The sequence below is a fragment of the Branchiostoma lanceolatum genome, chromosome 18 (assembly GCF_035083965.1).
Source record: "Branchiostoma lanceolatum isolate klBraLanc5 chromosome 18, klBraLanc5.hap2, whole genome shotgun sequence".
Lineage (NCBI taxonomy): Eukaryota > Metazoa > Chordata > Leptocardii > Amphioxiformes > Branchiostomatidae > Branchiostoma > Branchiostoma lanceolatum.
Genome location: NC_089739.1, coordinates 6408893 through 6427569, shown reverse-complemented (window position 1 = coordinate 6427569; position 18677 = coordinate 6408893). Strand labels below are relative to the sequence as shown.

General features: G+C 38.8%; 2 protein-coding genes across 2 annotated transcripts; one reads left to right on the top strand and one right to left on the bottom strand.

The window, feature by feature from the left end:
• Positions 1-223: 223 nt before the first annotated feature.
• LOC136423808 (mRNA turnover protein 4 homolog) lies at positions 224-12065 on the top strand. The gene is made up of 7 exons (XM_066412130.1): positions 224-343; positions 440-498; positions 7498-7601; positions 8321-8470; positions 9172-9323; positions 10849-10925; positions 11547-12065. Exons 1-7 carry the CDS (start codon positions 316-318, stop codon positions 11694-11696), a joined length of 720 nt encoding a protein of 239 aa, XP_066268227.1. The 5' UTR covers positions 224-315; the 3' UTR covers positions 11697-12065.
• Positions 12066-13896: 1831 nt separating this feature from the next.
• On the bottom strand, positions 13897-16861 carry LOC136423805 (uncharacterized). The gene is made up of 4 exons (XM_066412127.1): positions 16231-16861; positions 14812-15024; positions 14306-14434; positions 13897-14142 (listed from the first exon to the last, which is right to left on the bottom strand). The coding sequence occupies exons 1-4, from the start codon at positions 16645-16647 to the stop codon at positions 13975-13977; spliced, it is 927 nt and encodes a 308-aa protein (XP_066268224.1). The 5' UTR covers positions 16648-16861; the 3' UTR covers positions 13897-13974.
• Between the last annotated feature and the right edge of the window lie 1816 nt (positions 16862-18677).

Genomic DNA, 18677 nt, shown 5'->3' with positions numbered 1-18677 from the left:
GATTCCGAGGAGCTGAGTACGGGGATTCCCACCGGCCTTCGCAGGGGTCAGGATGACGTCAGCGTTGCCATGGAAATTTATTGGTTCCGAGGAAGGAATGATGTCATACTTGTTTACGACCAACCAAAATACAAATTTCTAATACCTACAAAACTTTTTTCTTCAATTTTAGAAATAATTCAGAAACGACCAGCATAGTCTAGCTGTAGGTAATATATCTTTATTTCAATTTTTTACATGACGTAATTTGACCTATGATAGGAAATGACCTGCAGGTCATTGCGCATGACAAAGTAGTTCAGAAATTTTGCAATCATGCCGAAGTCGAAACGTGACAAGAAAAGTAAGTTTTTGCCAGCTATATGACACGTTACGGTCGATTTTTCTTTTTTCTGTACGGTCTTATGATTTGACATATTCTTTTACTGTTATTCTACAGTCTCATTGACATCAACGCGGAAGAAGGGTCTGGAATTGAAGAGGAATTTGGTCGATCAGGTAAGTGTTGGTACACGTGTTGTACTGCACTGGTAGTGGTGGGCACTTTCGAAACCTCCTTGTTTCAAATTAAGGTGATATAAGATTATATCTACTGCTACCATTCGCAGATTTGTTGGTTCGTTTGTAAACAAGTTAAGTATGGATGTTTGTAAATATTTCTATGTTGTATAATTTCCAAAATTATGGAAAATTAGATCTTAGGACCCCTAGCGTTTACCTTTAGAAGTGCAGCTGCTTTTTAAACGTGGTACTGTACTAGTCTACTAGTATACAACTTTGGGTAGTGACTGTTGGAGTAGCAGTTTATTTCTAGATTTTATACCATATGACTGCATTTGTTGTTTGGTCAACCTTGCCTGAACCTGGTGGTATTATATAAACATAATTTTTTTCTCCAGAAATACTGAGTGCTAATGTTATGTAAACGTTATGTATATGTTTGTCAAATGGAGTAGCTTATCATGCAAATGCATAATTAGTAGTAGCAAATGGAAGGATTAAAATGACATGTCTCTGCTGCCATTTGTTGCCACAGATCCAACTACTGAACTAGGCAAGACATAAGTAAATGATTTATGCTTGTTTGTTTGAACCTTTGTTTATTCATGATAAGCTCAAATCTGCACGCAGGCCGCTTTTCATTGAGGTCATGAGGGAAGAGGTAAGGGTCAGATACAATATAACAGAGATACACGGTCATTTGGGTCCTAATAACTCTATCAACATGAATATGTGCAATCTGCAATATGCTTCACAGTACATCTACATATAATACTGGGCAAAGCCCTGCAAGGACATCACATAGATAGCCATTGCACTCAGTCATTTCACCCTCATAGTCATATGCTAAAATATCAAAGAGTCTGTTCCAGTATAGAAGCCAAAGTGTTAACTTACTTAGTACTAGTACTAAGTAGCTACATGGTTTCCACTGTCATTGGAGGAAAATCCTTTAATCTTTATTCAAATCAACCTCAGGGTGCAAGTCTGGTATTGAATTCCGTAATTTTTTTTAGTTCCTGAAATTTTTCTAAAAAAACTGTGTTTTTGAACATAGCTTTGCAGTGTTTCTTGCATTGAGGGACTGTAGGTGCCAGGAAGAATCAATTCATTGTATTCCAAATGCATTGGGAATACCAGGCCGTAGGATCTAATCAAATGACTAATACCTCGTAGCCTTGTACATGTCATATTGATCATATATTTGTAGGGAATTCTGATCCATTCCTATATTCATCAAAGAGAACATCTCTAAAATTGGACACATATGATATTTTTCCTACTGTTAGAATTCTATTCCTTGATACATATATATATATATATATATATATATATATAAAACGTTATTTGCAGATATCACTTATAAGAATAATATAATCACAATGATAGTATGATACTGTCATCAGTCAGTCTGGCACAGACTAGGACATGGTACGGTCCACAAAATAACAGTTCAAATGTCCAGAAAACAGTTCAAATGTTCGAAAAAAGTTTAATTTTCACAAAAAGTTCAGTGTTCATTTTTGGGGATTTGTTTGGCTCTATGGGCTGTACAGAAAAATACAGAAAGAAACTGAACATCCTGGAAGGAATGTCAAAGTCACTTTTAAGGGTCATGCAAAATGGCGTTCCGCTCCGAATAAGAACTGGCCTCCCTAGTATGAATTGTGCCACTGTACTTTTAAGGTTGCACCGACAAAAAGAAGGAAAGTTCAGGCATCCTGGCTTTCACTTGTTAAGCATGCGTACCACCCCAAAATACCATATCATTATTTCATTGAATGATGCATAACAAATTTAGACAACCTATCATTTATTTATGTATATGCTGGAAACTTCTGTACTATTCTAGAATTTTAGGAGAATTTAAATTGATTTTTTACTTAGCTTTTCGGTGGTATGCAAGTTGCAATCCTGAGAGACCTTTTTTTCAGGAGAAATAGTTGTCTCTAACTCACCTTTCCTCTTCTTCTCCGAAACTTTCGTGGCTTTACTTCGATACTAGAACTGTCAGTACTGTATGATACATCGGGCACGCAGCCACAAAGCTCCGCCATTTGCCAGTGTGTGTGTTTCCTTGCTCGTCTCTTAATCTCGTCTGTTTTGGGGTGGTGTTGCCGTGCATATATCCTGATATGTATACTGTATATGGTATGGCTGACCCTAGTATGGACGTAATGCCAATCGAATGGCGGTATTCAGTATCAGACAGGAAGTTTGGATACAAAAGGATATAGAGTCTTAGCTTGTTTGATATGATATCCTATTGTAAGATAGTTACATACAGTATCCATTATTGCTGACATAATTTCATATCCATGACATTCTTCGAGCTTATGGTCATTCCATCTTTTGGTAGGGTAGGAATGTATTTCGTTTGTCCCCTCCCATTAATTTAAGTTTAACCTTCAGTTGTCTACTGCCAAGATAGTTTTCTCTCTAGATTTTGTTACATGATTTGTTATTATAGATCTAACAACAGCAAAACAAATACATGTAGCTATAAAATTCACATAACAGGGTTATAGCACTCCAATGTTTAAAAAAAAGACACATTGAGAAAAAACGGCATTACTGTTATCAAGGCCTTTTCAACAATACATCTTGAACACTTGGATACCTGAAGTGTGCATACTAGTACCTCAGGGACTGCTGATGCAGCATTTGCAGGTGTCATTAAACTCACGGTCTTATAAAGCTATTGTACCTGGCGGAATTATAAGTGTGCGATGTATGCGATCCTGGTAACTGTAAACCCTAAGTACCACCGTTAGAAGGGTATGTATCAGTATGCATTACAGATGTCAGGAAAGCTGTCAGGTAAAAACTTAATGGGCTGACACTGCATTATTACACTTAAGAGTAGACCTTGACCCAAATACTGGATACCTTTAAACATTTCTCACTATGGGCGGCGTGCCTATGGATAGAACTACATGATCCCAGCTGTCAATCAAAATTAGCAATTAAACCAATCAGTGGCTAATTTTGTTTAGGTTATTTGCATGTTTTTATTTTGCATTCCTGCATTTTGACCAAGGTGGGCGGGGCTGTGGTTCAACCATTCAGAACCTGGCAGATATTAATTGCGTCATAGCAATGTGCTTGGACATACAGTAGGTAGTTAGGTAGGTTCAAGTACCCTATTGTAGATACGGTCCTTGTCACAGCATTTCATTATTAAGAAGGAAATGATCAGAGATGGCAGACTTCACCCCTTCATGCACTGCTGCATAATACAGTGTATTTGATTTGGGAGCAGACACTAAGCTGAGTACTAATACTCACTACTAAGCAGCCTTCTTTACAGTCTTTCTTGGCAGTACCATCGTTTATTTTCTGGAGGAGCACTGATTCACGATTTTCAACGTATCAGGGCCAGGTTCTTTTGCCGGAGAAATAATAATTTTGACACAATTTTGAGACTTTAAATCATAGCAGTAAGGTGGCTTGTAAAATTGTGAGTAAGGGCATTTATCCCTTGAGGTTTAGTAAAAGGTTTTTTCCCGGTTCTGATTCGATGATTGTTCCACATGGCAGCTTCCACATGCCAGACTCTTTAATTATGCATGTCGTAATGACATCACAGCTTTATGTCAATGCCTATTAATGCAATACTAGAATCTTCTGTATCTGTATACAGGGCTCAAAATACTGGGTGCATGTGCACTGCTGACTGTGCATCCAAATTTGAAGCTGTGCACCTAATTTTTGCATGTGGGTGCACCAGTGTACCTAGATAATTTTGTAGGCTATAGGGTAGAGCCTAGAGGTAGTATTGTACTATGCTAGTACATGTAGTATACAGAATGTTCTTAGAATAATAGTGTCAGAAAAGCAATATAACCTTTGTTGTACCATATTTAATGTGTTACTTGATTAGAATTTTGAAGGCTGCAATAGAATTTCAGATTAAAGTTCTTAAGAGAGGCAGTAAGAGTTTTTCTGGCATTCTACTTTATTTCATGTGTAACCAAATAAAAATTCTTTCGGTGCACCTGAATTTCTATGTTAGGTGCACCAGTACACCTATTCCCAAAAATGAATTTCAAGGCCTGGTATAACTACCCTTCGGCGTGACACACCAGCTTCGCAGGCACGCGGCGCGGTAACAGCTGGTTATATTACGCTTAATGTCCTAAAGGTGGCTATCGGTTTTGTGGAAGAAGCACATGTGCACAAAAAATCTGAAATTTAGGTGCACTAAAAGATGAGTGCACAACTGTGTCAACATGTCAGCAAAACGTAGTTACAAACCCTAGTGCCTCTCGTAAGAACTTCAATCTATAATAATTCTATAGCTACAACAAAGTACAACAAATTAACCTTAAAGGATTTTATTTCTTTTCTGATACTGTATACAAGTTTTCAATAGTACTTTACTCTATAGCCTACAAAATTATCTACAACTGTAGGTGCACTGGTGCAACCACAGTCAAACATTAGGTGCACAGCCCCAATTTTGGGTGCATAAAAGTGCAAATGCGCCCATGTACATTTCAAGCCTTGGTTAGAAGAAAAACCATCCAGACCATTCCATGTGCCCCCTGTGATTTTCCTTCTGTAGAATTTACAAGTTGATAGGCCTTGCCCACAATGTACGTCATTCTGCTCTGCTGTTGCCATGGCAATGGTGTAACCATGGCAACCCTCTCGCTATTAGCAGGTGCTCTCCAGGAAGTAGCCTGCGGGGAATGGAAAGAAGGCTGTAGTCAGATTATTAGCGATTCCCGCGGGCAGCAAGGTCCACTTTGATTTCACACGCACATGTACAAGGCAGAAACGGATCGTTGGGAATCTGAAAATGTAGTTATAGTTTTTATCATTTTTTTCCTGAAATTTGGAATTGTAGATACTATTTTTATCATTTTTTTCTTGAAATTCGGAATCTAAGAAATGTAGTTGCTGTTTTTATGATATTTTTCCTGAAATTTGGAATCTGAAAATGTAGTCAGTTTTTATCATTTTTTTCTTTCATTCTGAAAATATAGTTGCAGTTTTTATCATTTTTTATTGAAATCTGAAAATGTAGTTACAGTTTTTATAATTTTTCTAGATCTCTTGAAATGGTACCTGAAATTTGTGGAGAAGATTTTCAAATTGGGGGGAAAATAGTATGAACAACTTGTGATTGACAAGGTTTAAAAATACACTGTCAAGTATTGCTGAAAGCAGAAATAGGTCTGATTGAATACACTGGTTAGATTTGCACGTTCAGAATTTTGAAAATGAGTTTTACTGAAAGATGTATTACAGATTTCTGTATTATGGAAAGAAGAGAAAATGAGGAAAAGAAGAGAGTTTCACATTTGAAGGAAAAGATTATCAGCAACTGTTTAACCTCCTTTGATTGACAAGGTCGTAGGATACCTGCTCGATATTAAATATTGCTGAAACCAGAAATATTCTTATCGTATGTGCTGATAAGACTTGCATGTGCAGAATTATAAAAATGGATACCCAAAAAATTATCACTAATTTTTGTATCATTCCACTCACTATCCATTAGGTCCATTGTGTTATTCCAGTAATACTAATAGAATTATAATTTTTCCGTACTGTATCAAAATGGTGATAGATATCCTATTCCTGCATTTCTCATTTATTCCTAGTCAAAAGAATGTAAAATGTGACATCTTGGGAGCCAACTACATATTATTTATTTTCTCATGTTTGTTTTCATTTAGAAATGTTATGCTGTAATATAACACGCTGAAACAATTTCAGTCCTCAGAAACCTTTGGTTTATGAATTTATGATTGGTATAGGCTACTTCCTGTGTTTCTTGGCTTCGTGTATATTTATACAGCTGCAAAGGCTCATAGCAGCCTTCCCAATTGATTATGCAGGGCGATAACAGAATTGAGGACTATAAACATGTCGGCTGTGGTTAAACAAGGAAAAATTATGGCAGTAGCTGGCATAGTCAAGTGTTTTAATCAAGTGATTTATCTGTAAAGCAAGATGTTGTGAGTTTGAATCCTGGCTGTGTCGCTCACCCGACATGCAAGCTACTGGAAAGTGTCACTACATACATGTCCCTAGGACAGGACATTAAGCCGTGGTCCATGGGGAATTTCTCTAGTACAATGAACATGTAAATACTGTACATAGAGTCTGTCTTCTCTGTTGTGTGGTGCGCAACGTCGTATGATAATTATTGTACTGTTGCAGACCATAATGATAATTTCAAAATCAATCTTCAATTTAAAACTTTCACGGTTTTCAAGGTTCCCTCTTCAGCACTTATTCATGACTACATGATATGTCCCCTTGTATGAGTACTCTACTACAGAATTGTTTCAAACACACATTTTAAACACTGCAGAAACCTCTTTTGGCATCCTTCCACACAAAAATACCACTGCAGTATACAGTAAACCCTAGCTTCTGGAAACATCCTGCCCATTTACAACACTACCCTACCGCCATTCATACACTTCAAAAGTCTGGCCACTGATTGGCCCAGGGTTGGCATTTAAAAATAACTGACGGATATCCTAATCCAATGGTACAGATGGATTACAGCAGTAAAGGTCACTGAACTTATCTGACCTCGTAGTACATTTTAAGAACACAAAAACAGATACCTTGCGTACAAATTGTGATCTGAATGCTAGATTCCACTGCAAATGTGACAAATTTAGATTGTAACGTTACATTGGTTAAATTGTAGATCCACCACTTTGTACATCCAGTGCAATGTGACAAATTTAGATTGTAATGTTACATTGGTTAAATTGTAGATCTACATTTTTGTAAATCCACTGCAATGTGACAAATTTAGATCATTGTAATGTTACATTGGTTATCCTTTTTAAATGTCTATTTGATTCCAGTTTGTTTAAAGACTATCAAAAAGATATATTTCTGCCATCTTGCTCTAGGATTGGGCTATAATAATTTCACTCTAAAAAGATAACTGTAATGTTGATGTTGTGTTATATTTCTGTTCCGTGTCATAACAGTTTGTTTTTTCCTTGTCACGTTCTCCAGATCCGAGAATGCGTGGACCAGTACGCCCGAATCTTCACGTTTTCCGTGGAGAACATGAGAAACAGCAAGTTGAAGGAAGTACGCAACGTTTGGAAACACAGCAGGTATGATGATTGTAGGTTTTTTTACAGCAGTGGCAGTGCTCAAAATACTGGGTGCATAATCTAGTCCTGTCTGACTACTTAGTTTTATGTTATGCACCCAAAATCTTTTCTGTGCACCTGAATTTTTAGGTGCACAGAAACAACAGTAAATGCAGAAATGTTCACTGTGGTTTTATGTTCGCTTTTTTTACGGCTAATCTTTACCCCCAACTTACAACCACCGCGAAAAGCAGTTCCATTGTGTGACTGTAGCACTTCTATTGTTTCGAACGCGATCTCAAAACCACCGCAAACACTCCATTTTCTGCCTACCACAAAGTTAAATCCCTGTGAATATTTCTGCATTTTCAGTAGGTCATGTTGAATAATGATGACATGAAAAGTCGCAATCTAAACAGTTTGATATATCCAGATACATCCACCTTTTTTTTTGCTTCAACATATTAACAGTTTTCATTTGGGAATGTATTTGTGAATGAATTTGATTTCATATGCTAGACTTGGTTATATTACTTGTCTTATCTTGGATTAGTCTATACTTTTTGTAACAGTGCCATTGGAACATAGTAGTCACATTTGGTACTGCAGGTATTTTTTTGCTAGGATTGCTACAGTTTTGCACAATCAAAACGTTCTGTTCAAGTCCATGAAGGCAGCCATCTTAAAACATGGGTGCAGCCATCTTGCAAAACCTTTAAACGTTTTTTTTTTTTTTCCAGGTTCTTTTTCGGTAAGAACAAGGTGATGTCCGTGGCGCTCGGACGGGGTGCAGAAGACGAGTATCGGGAAAACCTGTACAGGGTCAGTCAGAGACTCCGCGGGCAGACAGGGATGTTTTTTACCAACAAAACTAAGGAAGAAGTTGTAGAGTAAGTACTGTAATTCTTGTTTCTTTCACTGTAACTTTATGTTCACTGTTTTCACGGTCACCTCTGTACCGTGAACTTATCATCACCGTGAAAAACCTGTTGTAATTTTACCTGCCACCACCGTGGAGTTAAAGTTCAGTGAAAATGTACATTTTCCTTACACCGTGACATTTTGGTATCGCTTTCTGTGATGTACAACATTTTTCACTGTTTTTTTGTGAATGTGCAGCAGATAATCATTACACATACCTTTGCTGTTGCTGATATTCCAGGGAGACTGAAAGTTGATATTTCATCAATTTTAAACCCAATGTGGTTTTTGAACAATACATCCGATAATAAACTTAAAGTTATTCCAAATTGCAGAACAAATGCTATTTCATTGATGTGTTGTATTCAGAAAAGAACATATGTTTAATCTAGATATATCATATACATGTAGATGTATTGAGTATTCTTGATAGTGAGCTTGAAAATCAACATGAAAACTGCCATAGTAACAGTAATTCTTAAATGTTTGTTTAATTGCGGTCTATGTCACAGTTTATGGCCCTTCTGACTTGTAAACAATTCATTCTCTAGACACGTGTTCAACTTGGCTACATGGATATTTGTTTGCTTCTGAGTAACCTCTGACCTTACCCACAATCCCCTGTGGCACTTGAACTGTAAGATGGCTTCTAACCGTTGTCCGGTTGCAGGTGGTTTTCCCAGTACCAGTTGAAGGATTTTGCGCGGTCGGGCAACACCGCCATTCACACCGTCGTGCTGTTCGAAGGACCCTTACCTCAGTTCTCACATTCCATGGAACCACAGCTAAGGCAGCTGGGATTGCCAACCAAACTGGAACGAGGTAAGATCATCTTTATGGTCTCGGTTCAGAGTTCTATTTACGATTGGGTGCCGATCTGACTCTTCCTCAGAACTGCGCTAGCACTTCTCCAAACATAGCTTTCGGGACAATTCAATCTCTCTGATAAAAGGGGTGCCTTGCCACTGACTGACAAGCTCAGTCGACATTTTCAGTAGAAACGTTATTTATGGTAAAAGCCATCATTTAAAGCAATTATTCACAAAAGAAGTGCTATTTTGGGGGGCTTTTTTCCATGTAGCTAATGGCCACTGCATGGAAATACGAATCCCTGTATGAACAGGTTCTATAAAGCCTCAACAAGTTATTTCCTGGGTTCTCAGACATATCTGATTTAAAAATTTGGTCAAGATGAAATAAGAGGGCAGGGAGGAGAACTTGAGCCTTACTTTATTCACTCCCTGAAACTATCCAGTTCGTTGTTTTAAATCTACCCTACCGGTAAGTTGAAAGACATGCACACAAAAAAACTGTTCCAATCTGAATAGGCAATTTTAAGTTATTCAGGCTATCAACGTAAATACTGTGACATCATATTATCCTAAAGTGGAGTGTACCTGTGTTAACAATACACCCAAAAACTGCAAACATAACTTACAGAAAATTCTAATTCAAATTTCAAATTCAAAATCGCTTGTTAGTTCTTTAATGTTGTTGCACAAGACGGAAAGATTTGTGACTCTAAACTTTCTGGGTGAAGAAAATAGACAATATTAGCTATTACCAAGTCTTTTATGTGGACCCCCTATGTAGTTAGTTGTAACTGTTACTGCACTGTTGGAATCTCATCTTTGGTTGGCAAAAAGCGATTTGGGACAGTTTTTTTATTGGTTAAGCTACACGTAGATGCCAACATGCTGTGATTTCATGTAGCGGAACGTTCATTGATATCTTCTCTTTGAACTTCAAATTCCACAATTCGCATTTCCCGGCTTTGATCAGATATGTTGTATTTGAGAACTTTCAGGCAATTGTCTTAAACTTCTTGCCTTTGTACTTGTGATTTATATGTTAGAAATATACAACTGAGTTTTGTTAGCATTTGTAGTACCGGTACTGTCAATTCATTTATCTTCGCAGGGACTTTATTTCGCAGTGAAAGGGAAAAGGAGGCTTACACAATGTTTTAAGTTTGCAGTTGAAACAAGTCTAGAACAGTTAGAACTGTAATACATTGCAAATGCATATGTGATATCAAAAAATTTGCTGTGGAGATAGAGGTCACTGCAAAAATTAAAACAAACTTTTCAAGATATGTAGTATTTGGATCATGGTGAGCACAATGTTAAGTTTGGGTCCTGGGGTACTAGCAACAGAGATAGGGCACTAAGAATGAATTTTAAAAAAAGATTTTGAATTTTCCACATGAAGTCTGTTATTTGTAAAACATGTTAATGGACTGCATACTATATTGTACAGCATATGGTGTCACACTGCAGTTTTTGTATTCACAGATAATACTGATCTCAGCCTATGGTCTCACATTGCTGTTTTTTTGTACCCACAGGTGAGATAAACCTGATCTCAGACCACACAGTTTGTACTGCAGGTGACGTCCTAACGCCCGAACAGGCCAGAATATTGGTGAGTGGGACAGTTCTACAGTAGCCTGGAATCCATCCTATTCTAGCTCCAACGGTTTGCTCCAACAATGGCGTCCACGCCAAATAGTCTGGCATCCATCCCCGTTTAATGTTTGCTCCTTGTATTCTGCATCATTTTGGGAATCAAATATTTCTCAGAGGCAATGTATTGAGGGACAAACTTCCAAATGCCTGTTCCTACCCCATTACCATGCCGTTACAGAAGATTTTTTGACACAGCCAATCTTAGCTGTCTTGTATGTTTTACCTGAATAATTAGCTAGATGCCAATCATTTCTCTAATAAACGGGGACCAGGCTATTCTACAGGGAAGCAATCAAAGGAGCGAACAGAGCTAGAGTAGGATGGATACCAGACTAGTTTTATTGGACTGTATAATGATCAAATATACTTGTACATGTACATGTTGTATCAGACTGTGTGTGTGTCTGCATGCATGCCAGTATGTGTTTGAGAGAGAGAGGTGAAAAACAGGGCATAGTTATAAAAGAAGAAAAGTAGCACTTGAAATTCCACACAAAGATTCACATGCAAATAAAAATTCAATATCGACAAGAAAACCGAACTGACGCTACAGTATCTTATCCATTCTTATTTCCAGAAACTTCTGGACACCCCGATGGTCAACTTTCACATCACCCTGGACAGTGTCTGGTCAAACGACGGAACGTTTGAACTGCTAGAAAGAAAAGACAACCCTTCCCCAGAGAAGGAAGGAGTAGAAGAAGAAGATGAGGACGAGAATGACTGAAGACTTGGATAATTTGGAAAAGCCTTATCACTGTTGAGCAAAATTAAGTCTGACATTGTTGCAACAGGATATTTTAGTGGAAAGTTGTAATTGCGTTGGCAACTATATTATTTTTTGAAAGAAAGTGTATATGGAATGTCATATACACACCATGTACTAAGCCGTTTTGATAGATATTTCCATCAAGCAAACACAATATTGTAATCCTGCAACATGGTTTAGTGTACTCTCAAGTGCTGGACTAATTCCTGAATTCTTGAAGGTAAAAAAATTAGTTATTTTGATTTATTTTTTGAGTAACAAAGGTTAAGTTTGTTCCTCTCTTCTTTGCGGATTGTCCCAAAAAATATATGATTGTTTTTTGAAGCAGCAATGCATTGTCTCTGTTTTTCAAGAGTGGATTGACTATTATACTTATAGTACGTAATGTATTACCAAGCGTTCGTTGATACGCTTGTAGTGGCTCATATAGTAGTAGTATCCAGTATTAGATTATACTGCTGCAGGGTTCCCTGACGCAGGGGTTGGCAGCAGTCTTCACACAGCGCCTCCAAGCGGCTCTGTCCAGCGGGTCCACGCTGGTGAGGCCGCGCTCTGTAATGTCCTTCTTTACGCACTCAATCCAAGCTTTCTTTTTTCTACCACGACCTCTGTTGCCGTGTAACTGCAGCTTTGTGATAGTGTTGATGCAGCCACTAGCTCTTTCCACGTGTCCGTACCACCGCAGACGACGTGACTGCAGCACTGAGGAGATGTCTGCAACACCTAGTTTAGAATGAAGACTAGCAGATGGTGCCTCATCCTGGGGTTTGGCACCACAGATCCACCTGATCATGGCTCGGTCATTTCAGTGCAGTCGCTGCAGATCAGGGGCAGTAGGGGCCCAAGATTCACTCCTGTGAAGTAAGGCTGGACGTACGTTAGGCCAGCAAGTTATCTTGCTGCTTCAGAAGGTGAAGGTAGTCCCATAGCCTTCTTTTAGGTTGCCTGGACCCCAATCAATATTTATGTTTTTGAGATTGGGGTCTGGCATCCAGGCTATCTCTTAGGCCATATAGGCAGTGAGTTGTTATAAGATTGGTTTTTATTAGTCAGAAATTACCCGCAATGGCAGCCTTTCTAGCGCTGAATTGATGCAGGGTTTACAGGTTTCACATGATACACAACATATACATATCTTATCCACACTTGCATTATGTGGAACTGTCGCAAGGGTCTGGGCGACTGCCGTTGGGCACCACCAGGTGACCTCAATACGACCTTCCCCAACCGAAGTCAGGTGCCCATTTACACCTGGGTGGAGTGAGGAAAGTCGTGTAAAGTGCCTTTCCCAAGGGTACAAGATCGGTGACATGACAGGATTTGAACTCGGGACCTCTTGGTTCTGAGTCGAACGCTCTGCCGTTGCGGCACAGGCACAGTCTAGGGCACAGTATTGGAAGGTGCAGCCCAGCCGAGCAAATAAGAGCAAAATTAGTGCAAAGGATTTCCGGAGTGGGCGGAAACACGCACCGCGGTGGGCTTGGTCCCTTCCTCAATTGAAATTCTGTAGCCTACCGCCCATGGTTGGGCAAGAGATTTTATCATATAGTCAGATGACAATTGACCAATCAGGAGGCCCCATTTTGACAGTATGATTTGGAAAAAAATTATTTTTTAATCTTATCAACTGGAGTTACATACAAATGTGCATAGGCTTCATCCCACTGTCATTTAAAGCACATTGTCAAGTTAAAATGAAGACTTTGTTTCTTTACATTTTGTAAGTGTACACATTTAAATCAATGTTGACAATCAATGTTATGTAAAAGTGGAAGCTGCCTTTTTTTAAATATTATTCAAACATCTAAAAACATTACAAGAGACATACAATCAATGTTATGCTGGTGACATTATGCAAATGACCCAAAGGTAATATTTTGATTGCAAAAAATATCAAAATACATTACATAGTGCAGTGTCTATGCAAGATTTCAGTTTTCCCTATTTCTGTCTCTAAGTACAACATATCTATGGAGATGATATGATAATTTGATTTGTCAATGCAACATCAATGTTTTGTTTGTTTGAACCTTTGTTTATTCATGATAAGCTCAAATCAGCACGCAGGCCGCTTTTCATTTCATGTTATTTCTGAAAATGAATTATTGCAGATTGGTCATATAATATATTTCTTATGAATGATAGGTAACGTTAAAACTTCATCCTGGGGCCTTTCAACTGCACGCCAGCGTCTGGTAAAAGTTTCACTGTATTGTCCTCGTTCAACCAGTAGCTGTCATGTGTTGTCAGATCCGCTGTGGGGCGCTGCTGCACCGGGTGCTGTTGCTGTTGTGGCCTGCTCTGGTTCATCTAATTTTATCCCGAATGAGGAGATAAACACGTTGATGATCGTGATAACCATCACCAGGGCGGTGGCCCAGTTGTTGGCTGTGTCGGCTGCATGCTGAAAAAGAAGACGTATGAGTGAAAACACTTTAATTCTAGTGTTTACAGTTACGCATGGCAAAACGGTATGCTAGTACAGTAGAATGCATTTGTACTTCTTTGAGCAAGTTCTGCAATGCCATTTAAATCCGCTAGGTGGCGCTAATGCACAGCTCACCCACCTGTTCATGTTCGTCCTCTATGTTGAGGCGTGCCTTGTACAGAAGTAAGAAACCGACAAAGCACTGACAGATCACCGACAGAGACAACATCGTCATCAGGAAATGGTAGAACAACACTCTGTCAGGGCCCTGTGGAGAAGATGCATGGTAAGTTTCTCCATAAGTTATTATAGATTTCACGTTTCGTGAGGAATTTGAAGGATAAAACATGAAGCTTCATCTTCGTACAAAGTTATGGTTTCGGCTTGAAAGCAAGAAAAAAGGCGCTTTAAATGTCCAATCGTACGAAACAAGCGTAAAGATTTTTTAAAGTTGAATCCTAACATCTACTTGGAGAGCACGTAACCGCCATTAACATTAATCCGCCGGGAATATACTATTAATGCACAGTTTAGATATACAGGAGTGCGTTATACTGGGGAACGTTGGGTTTGTAGAGGAGATCGGTTTGACCGTATCTTTTCAGGGTGGCCTGGCAGAATTATGTTAGTAGATGTTAAATATACCTCTGTTAAAACCAGTTTCATTTGTGAGGCGTTAGCGGTGAGAAGTGCGATGTCCATCAGCCCTTGCGCCAGAGTTTTCTTCTGTGCGAATGCGTTCATCTGAATCGGCGGCTTAACTCTGGCTGGGCCCGCCGGGATCCTCTTGAAGAAAACAAACTTGGTCTTTCCTTTTGGGTTGTCTACATTGGGTACCGGTGGTATTGGTGGTTGGAACTGTTGTGAAAAAATAAAAAGACAAAATTTCAACAAATGATGACATGATAAAATGACACTCCGCTTTGAGGAAATAACATTGGTTGCAATCCAATATCATCTTTATTAGGCATAGGGGAAGAATTGTAGCCTCCTTTGCATCGCATCTATTTTAGGATATGATGGGAAACACAACATTTATTTTCCTAGGCCCTGTCTTCCTTCGAAATTTTGAAAAAGGCTTCCTCTCGGGAGCCGAAACCGCTACTCTCTCAAGCAGAGTTTAGGCTCTGGCTTGTTTTTGATGTCTTTTTAGACGTTTTTATCTTGCTTTCTATTTTGTTAGGTTTTATTTTTGTCAGCCAAAAAAAAACGATAAAAACGCCAAAAAGACGTCCAACGCAAGCCTTCATGATGAGACCTCTGCTTGGAGAGTACCGAAACGCTATTTTACAGAAGTAAATTTTAATTTCAACAAGAGTCAAACTTTAGGGATCAGGAACTAGTTGATTCTCAAACATTTGTTTTGTGATGACCTTGAGATAATATTGAATAGCAAACGACATTTTGTTCCCTTTTTGCGCTTATAAGTAACAAGATTTTACAACTTTGGTACGTTTCATGCTTTAAGGCCACACTAGTTCGAGGTAAAACTTTCAGATTTTGCAACAACACATTGCAAAGATATTATCTGAAATTAATTAACTGTTCCATTTTGTTTAAGGAAATGTGTAAATAAAATGAATCAAATGAATAAAGGAACCAAAACCATTTCACAAAAATGAGAAATTCTATAACTTTTAAATTCCGTCTACATTCGATTCATATTTTCGTGTTATGATTCAAACAACATTATAATATTTCCTCATTATTTATTAAAGACAATATCGTCTCACGCCCTATGGTAACGGCTAAAGGTCACGGTTTAGGGGCCAGACATATTTCGACATGTATAGAAGTGAAACGGGATGTTAGACGTTTCGTTTACAAGCTAGAAGACACAAATGGATAAAACATATGCAAAAGTCTCTCAACCAGTACAACATAGCCCATACACACCTGTAAGATAATAACTGTTATTGATATCTTTAAACGTATGATAATTATGATGATTGGTACTACTGCGTGTGTATATAGTCTGTTGTAATGATATACATTTGTGAGTCTAGCCTTGTCCCAGGTTTTGCGAACAAACAAAAAAATGAAAAGGATAAAAAATGATCTTACCTTAATTTGCTCTGTTGGTATATTCACAGAAACAGTCGCGTTTCCGATAGATTGACTTGTAGCGGGCGTCGTTTTAACGTGCTCGGCGGTCCCTGCGTCCTGCCCCGTAGGGCTGCTGGGGTTCTCCTCGGTAGGGGTGGGTTTCCCCTCGTAGTCCTGTTCCTCGTTCGGTAACAACGCCTGGATTTGGTCGTGGGAAACATCTCGTCCTAAGGAATGTATTGAGTACCTGTTTACCTTGCTATCGTCTGCCATGGGGGAGTTAGTGAAGTCGGGGAGAATCGTACAGGATCGGGTAACAGTCGTCTTGTCGTCGGCAGAACGCAGCTTCCACGTACTCCAGGTTTCGCAGGAGGTGTTAGGCAGGACTCTCAGAGTTCGCAGCTCTCCGAAGCTAAGAGATATCCACCTATTCATGTACGATTCCTTGCCGTTTGTGGTTTCAACAGTAGAACGTTAAGTTGGCTGAGAAGGTTTCCGAAATCCAGGGTGGTGAAATCTAAAACCGGCTAACAGCTAAGGGCACTTCTCAGTCTAGTCCTTTGTTTTGAAATAACGTCATGCTGTGGGCCAGTTTAGGTTAGAAACAAGTTTCGCGTTCCGTTTTTGTCATTTGTGTTGCATGATTGGTCTTAAGCAAGAACATAAGCTGTTACACTAATTAATGGAGTCATCACTGGAAAATATGTAATTCAAACGATTGAAGACGAAAAAATTCAAGCTACGCAAAGAACAAAATTGGAGGTAGGATAAGCAAAGAGTACACAAAGCACGAAACGTGCGGGGAGCCTAATTATTGAACGAATGAAAAGGTCTGAACCTGTTGAACAACTTTCTGTACAAAGACATTGAAACAGCTGTCGGGAAAATGGTTGGATCGCAGACCTGGTTGCTTGTGAAGGACGTCACAACAGAGCCTTTGGGCGTTTTTGTTGCGTTAAATTTTTGTAAAGATCGCATCTACACAGACTGAGCGTTTTTATGTTCAAACATCGAAAAGTGGCGTCTTGTTGGCGTAACAGTTAGTGAGAGTGTTTGACCCAGCTAGAACCTACAGATCCTGGGTTCGAATCGCCTGACATGCCACCGGTGTTGTAAAAGGTACTTTACCATTCGGAAATGCACTTAACACGACACGGTGGTTAAATTCAGGCTTAACGCGACTTTCCTCAATTCACTTCACAAATGTAAATGCGTACATGACTCCGGTTGGGGAAGTAAAAGGCTGTGGAAGAAGAGAATTTGTCTCCGCCCTCCACTGTTGTGCCCTACGGCGTAAAAAGGGGACTACATTTACCTTTTAAACATCGGAAAATAACTTTTCATATCATAACGTTATCATTACTGTAATGGTGGTTTTAATTTCGCTGTTGAAACGACGGGCAGAAGAGAAAACAAGTTATTTCGCGGTGGGTTTAAATTCGCGGTGAAGATATTACCGCAAAAAACGCGACCACGATGACAACATAGACGGCATTTTGTTGTATAACGTAACAGTTTTTTTTGGTCGGGTGGTTATTTCTAAACAGTAACAAAAACCCAAACACTTAAGGGCTAAAGAGATACATGTTTTATTGACTCACGTGATTGCAAACATCATCAAGTACACACATGGCATCAAGGATTTTTTTCAAACAATGATTCTTTTTCACAAAGAAACATGTATGAATGATCTGAGCCTCAAGTTCAATAATATTGTAACATGTCATCAGCCCAGACAAGATTTGGACCATACCATCTAAATCATTAGAGTGGGGATTTGACACACCCATGGTGTTGAGCTAAAATAAGTTAGTGTGTCGATATCAATTATTAGGTTAGTAATTTGATACGTGGATTTCATACACAACCCTTTATTATACCTTTGCTTATAATGTGTGAGAGAAACAAAAGTTCATAGTAAACAACTTGTAAACATGTGCAAGATTTAAAAACCACACATAGGCACATTAGTGCCCAATAAAAACAACACAAACATGTCCATTTGTTTTAGTAATCATTTGCTGATTTCTTATATATGTTTATTCTATATGCATACAAAATGGGATTCCAGTGAATAAGCACATTGCCAATGCCAATAGTCTAGCAATTCTCTAGTAATAACACAAACTAGAAATTTAAGCACAGCATCAAAATGTAACAATTTGCACTGGGGCAGCATCACAATGTAACCCTGTTACTTTTAAAAGAGTATATAACAATAAAATATCTACTGCAGCCAAACCTGTACCAGTGATCACCCCAACATAAGGACTGCCTGGCCAATGTGACCACTTTTTGGTGGTCCTTTAGATGGTTTTCCCCATTGACACAAGCATTAAGATTCCTGTCTACAGTGGCCACCTGTCCACTGTGACCACTTTCTTCAAGTCCCTTCAGAGATCACTATAGAGACAGAAATGGCCGTACTTGGAGCTTATAACTTTAAGACTATTACATTATCTTAG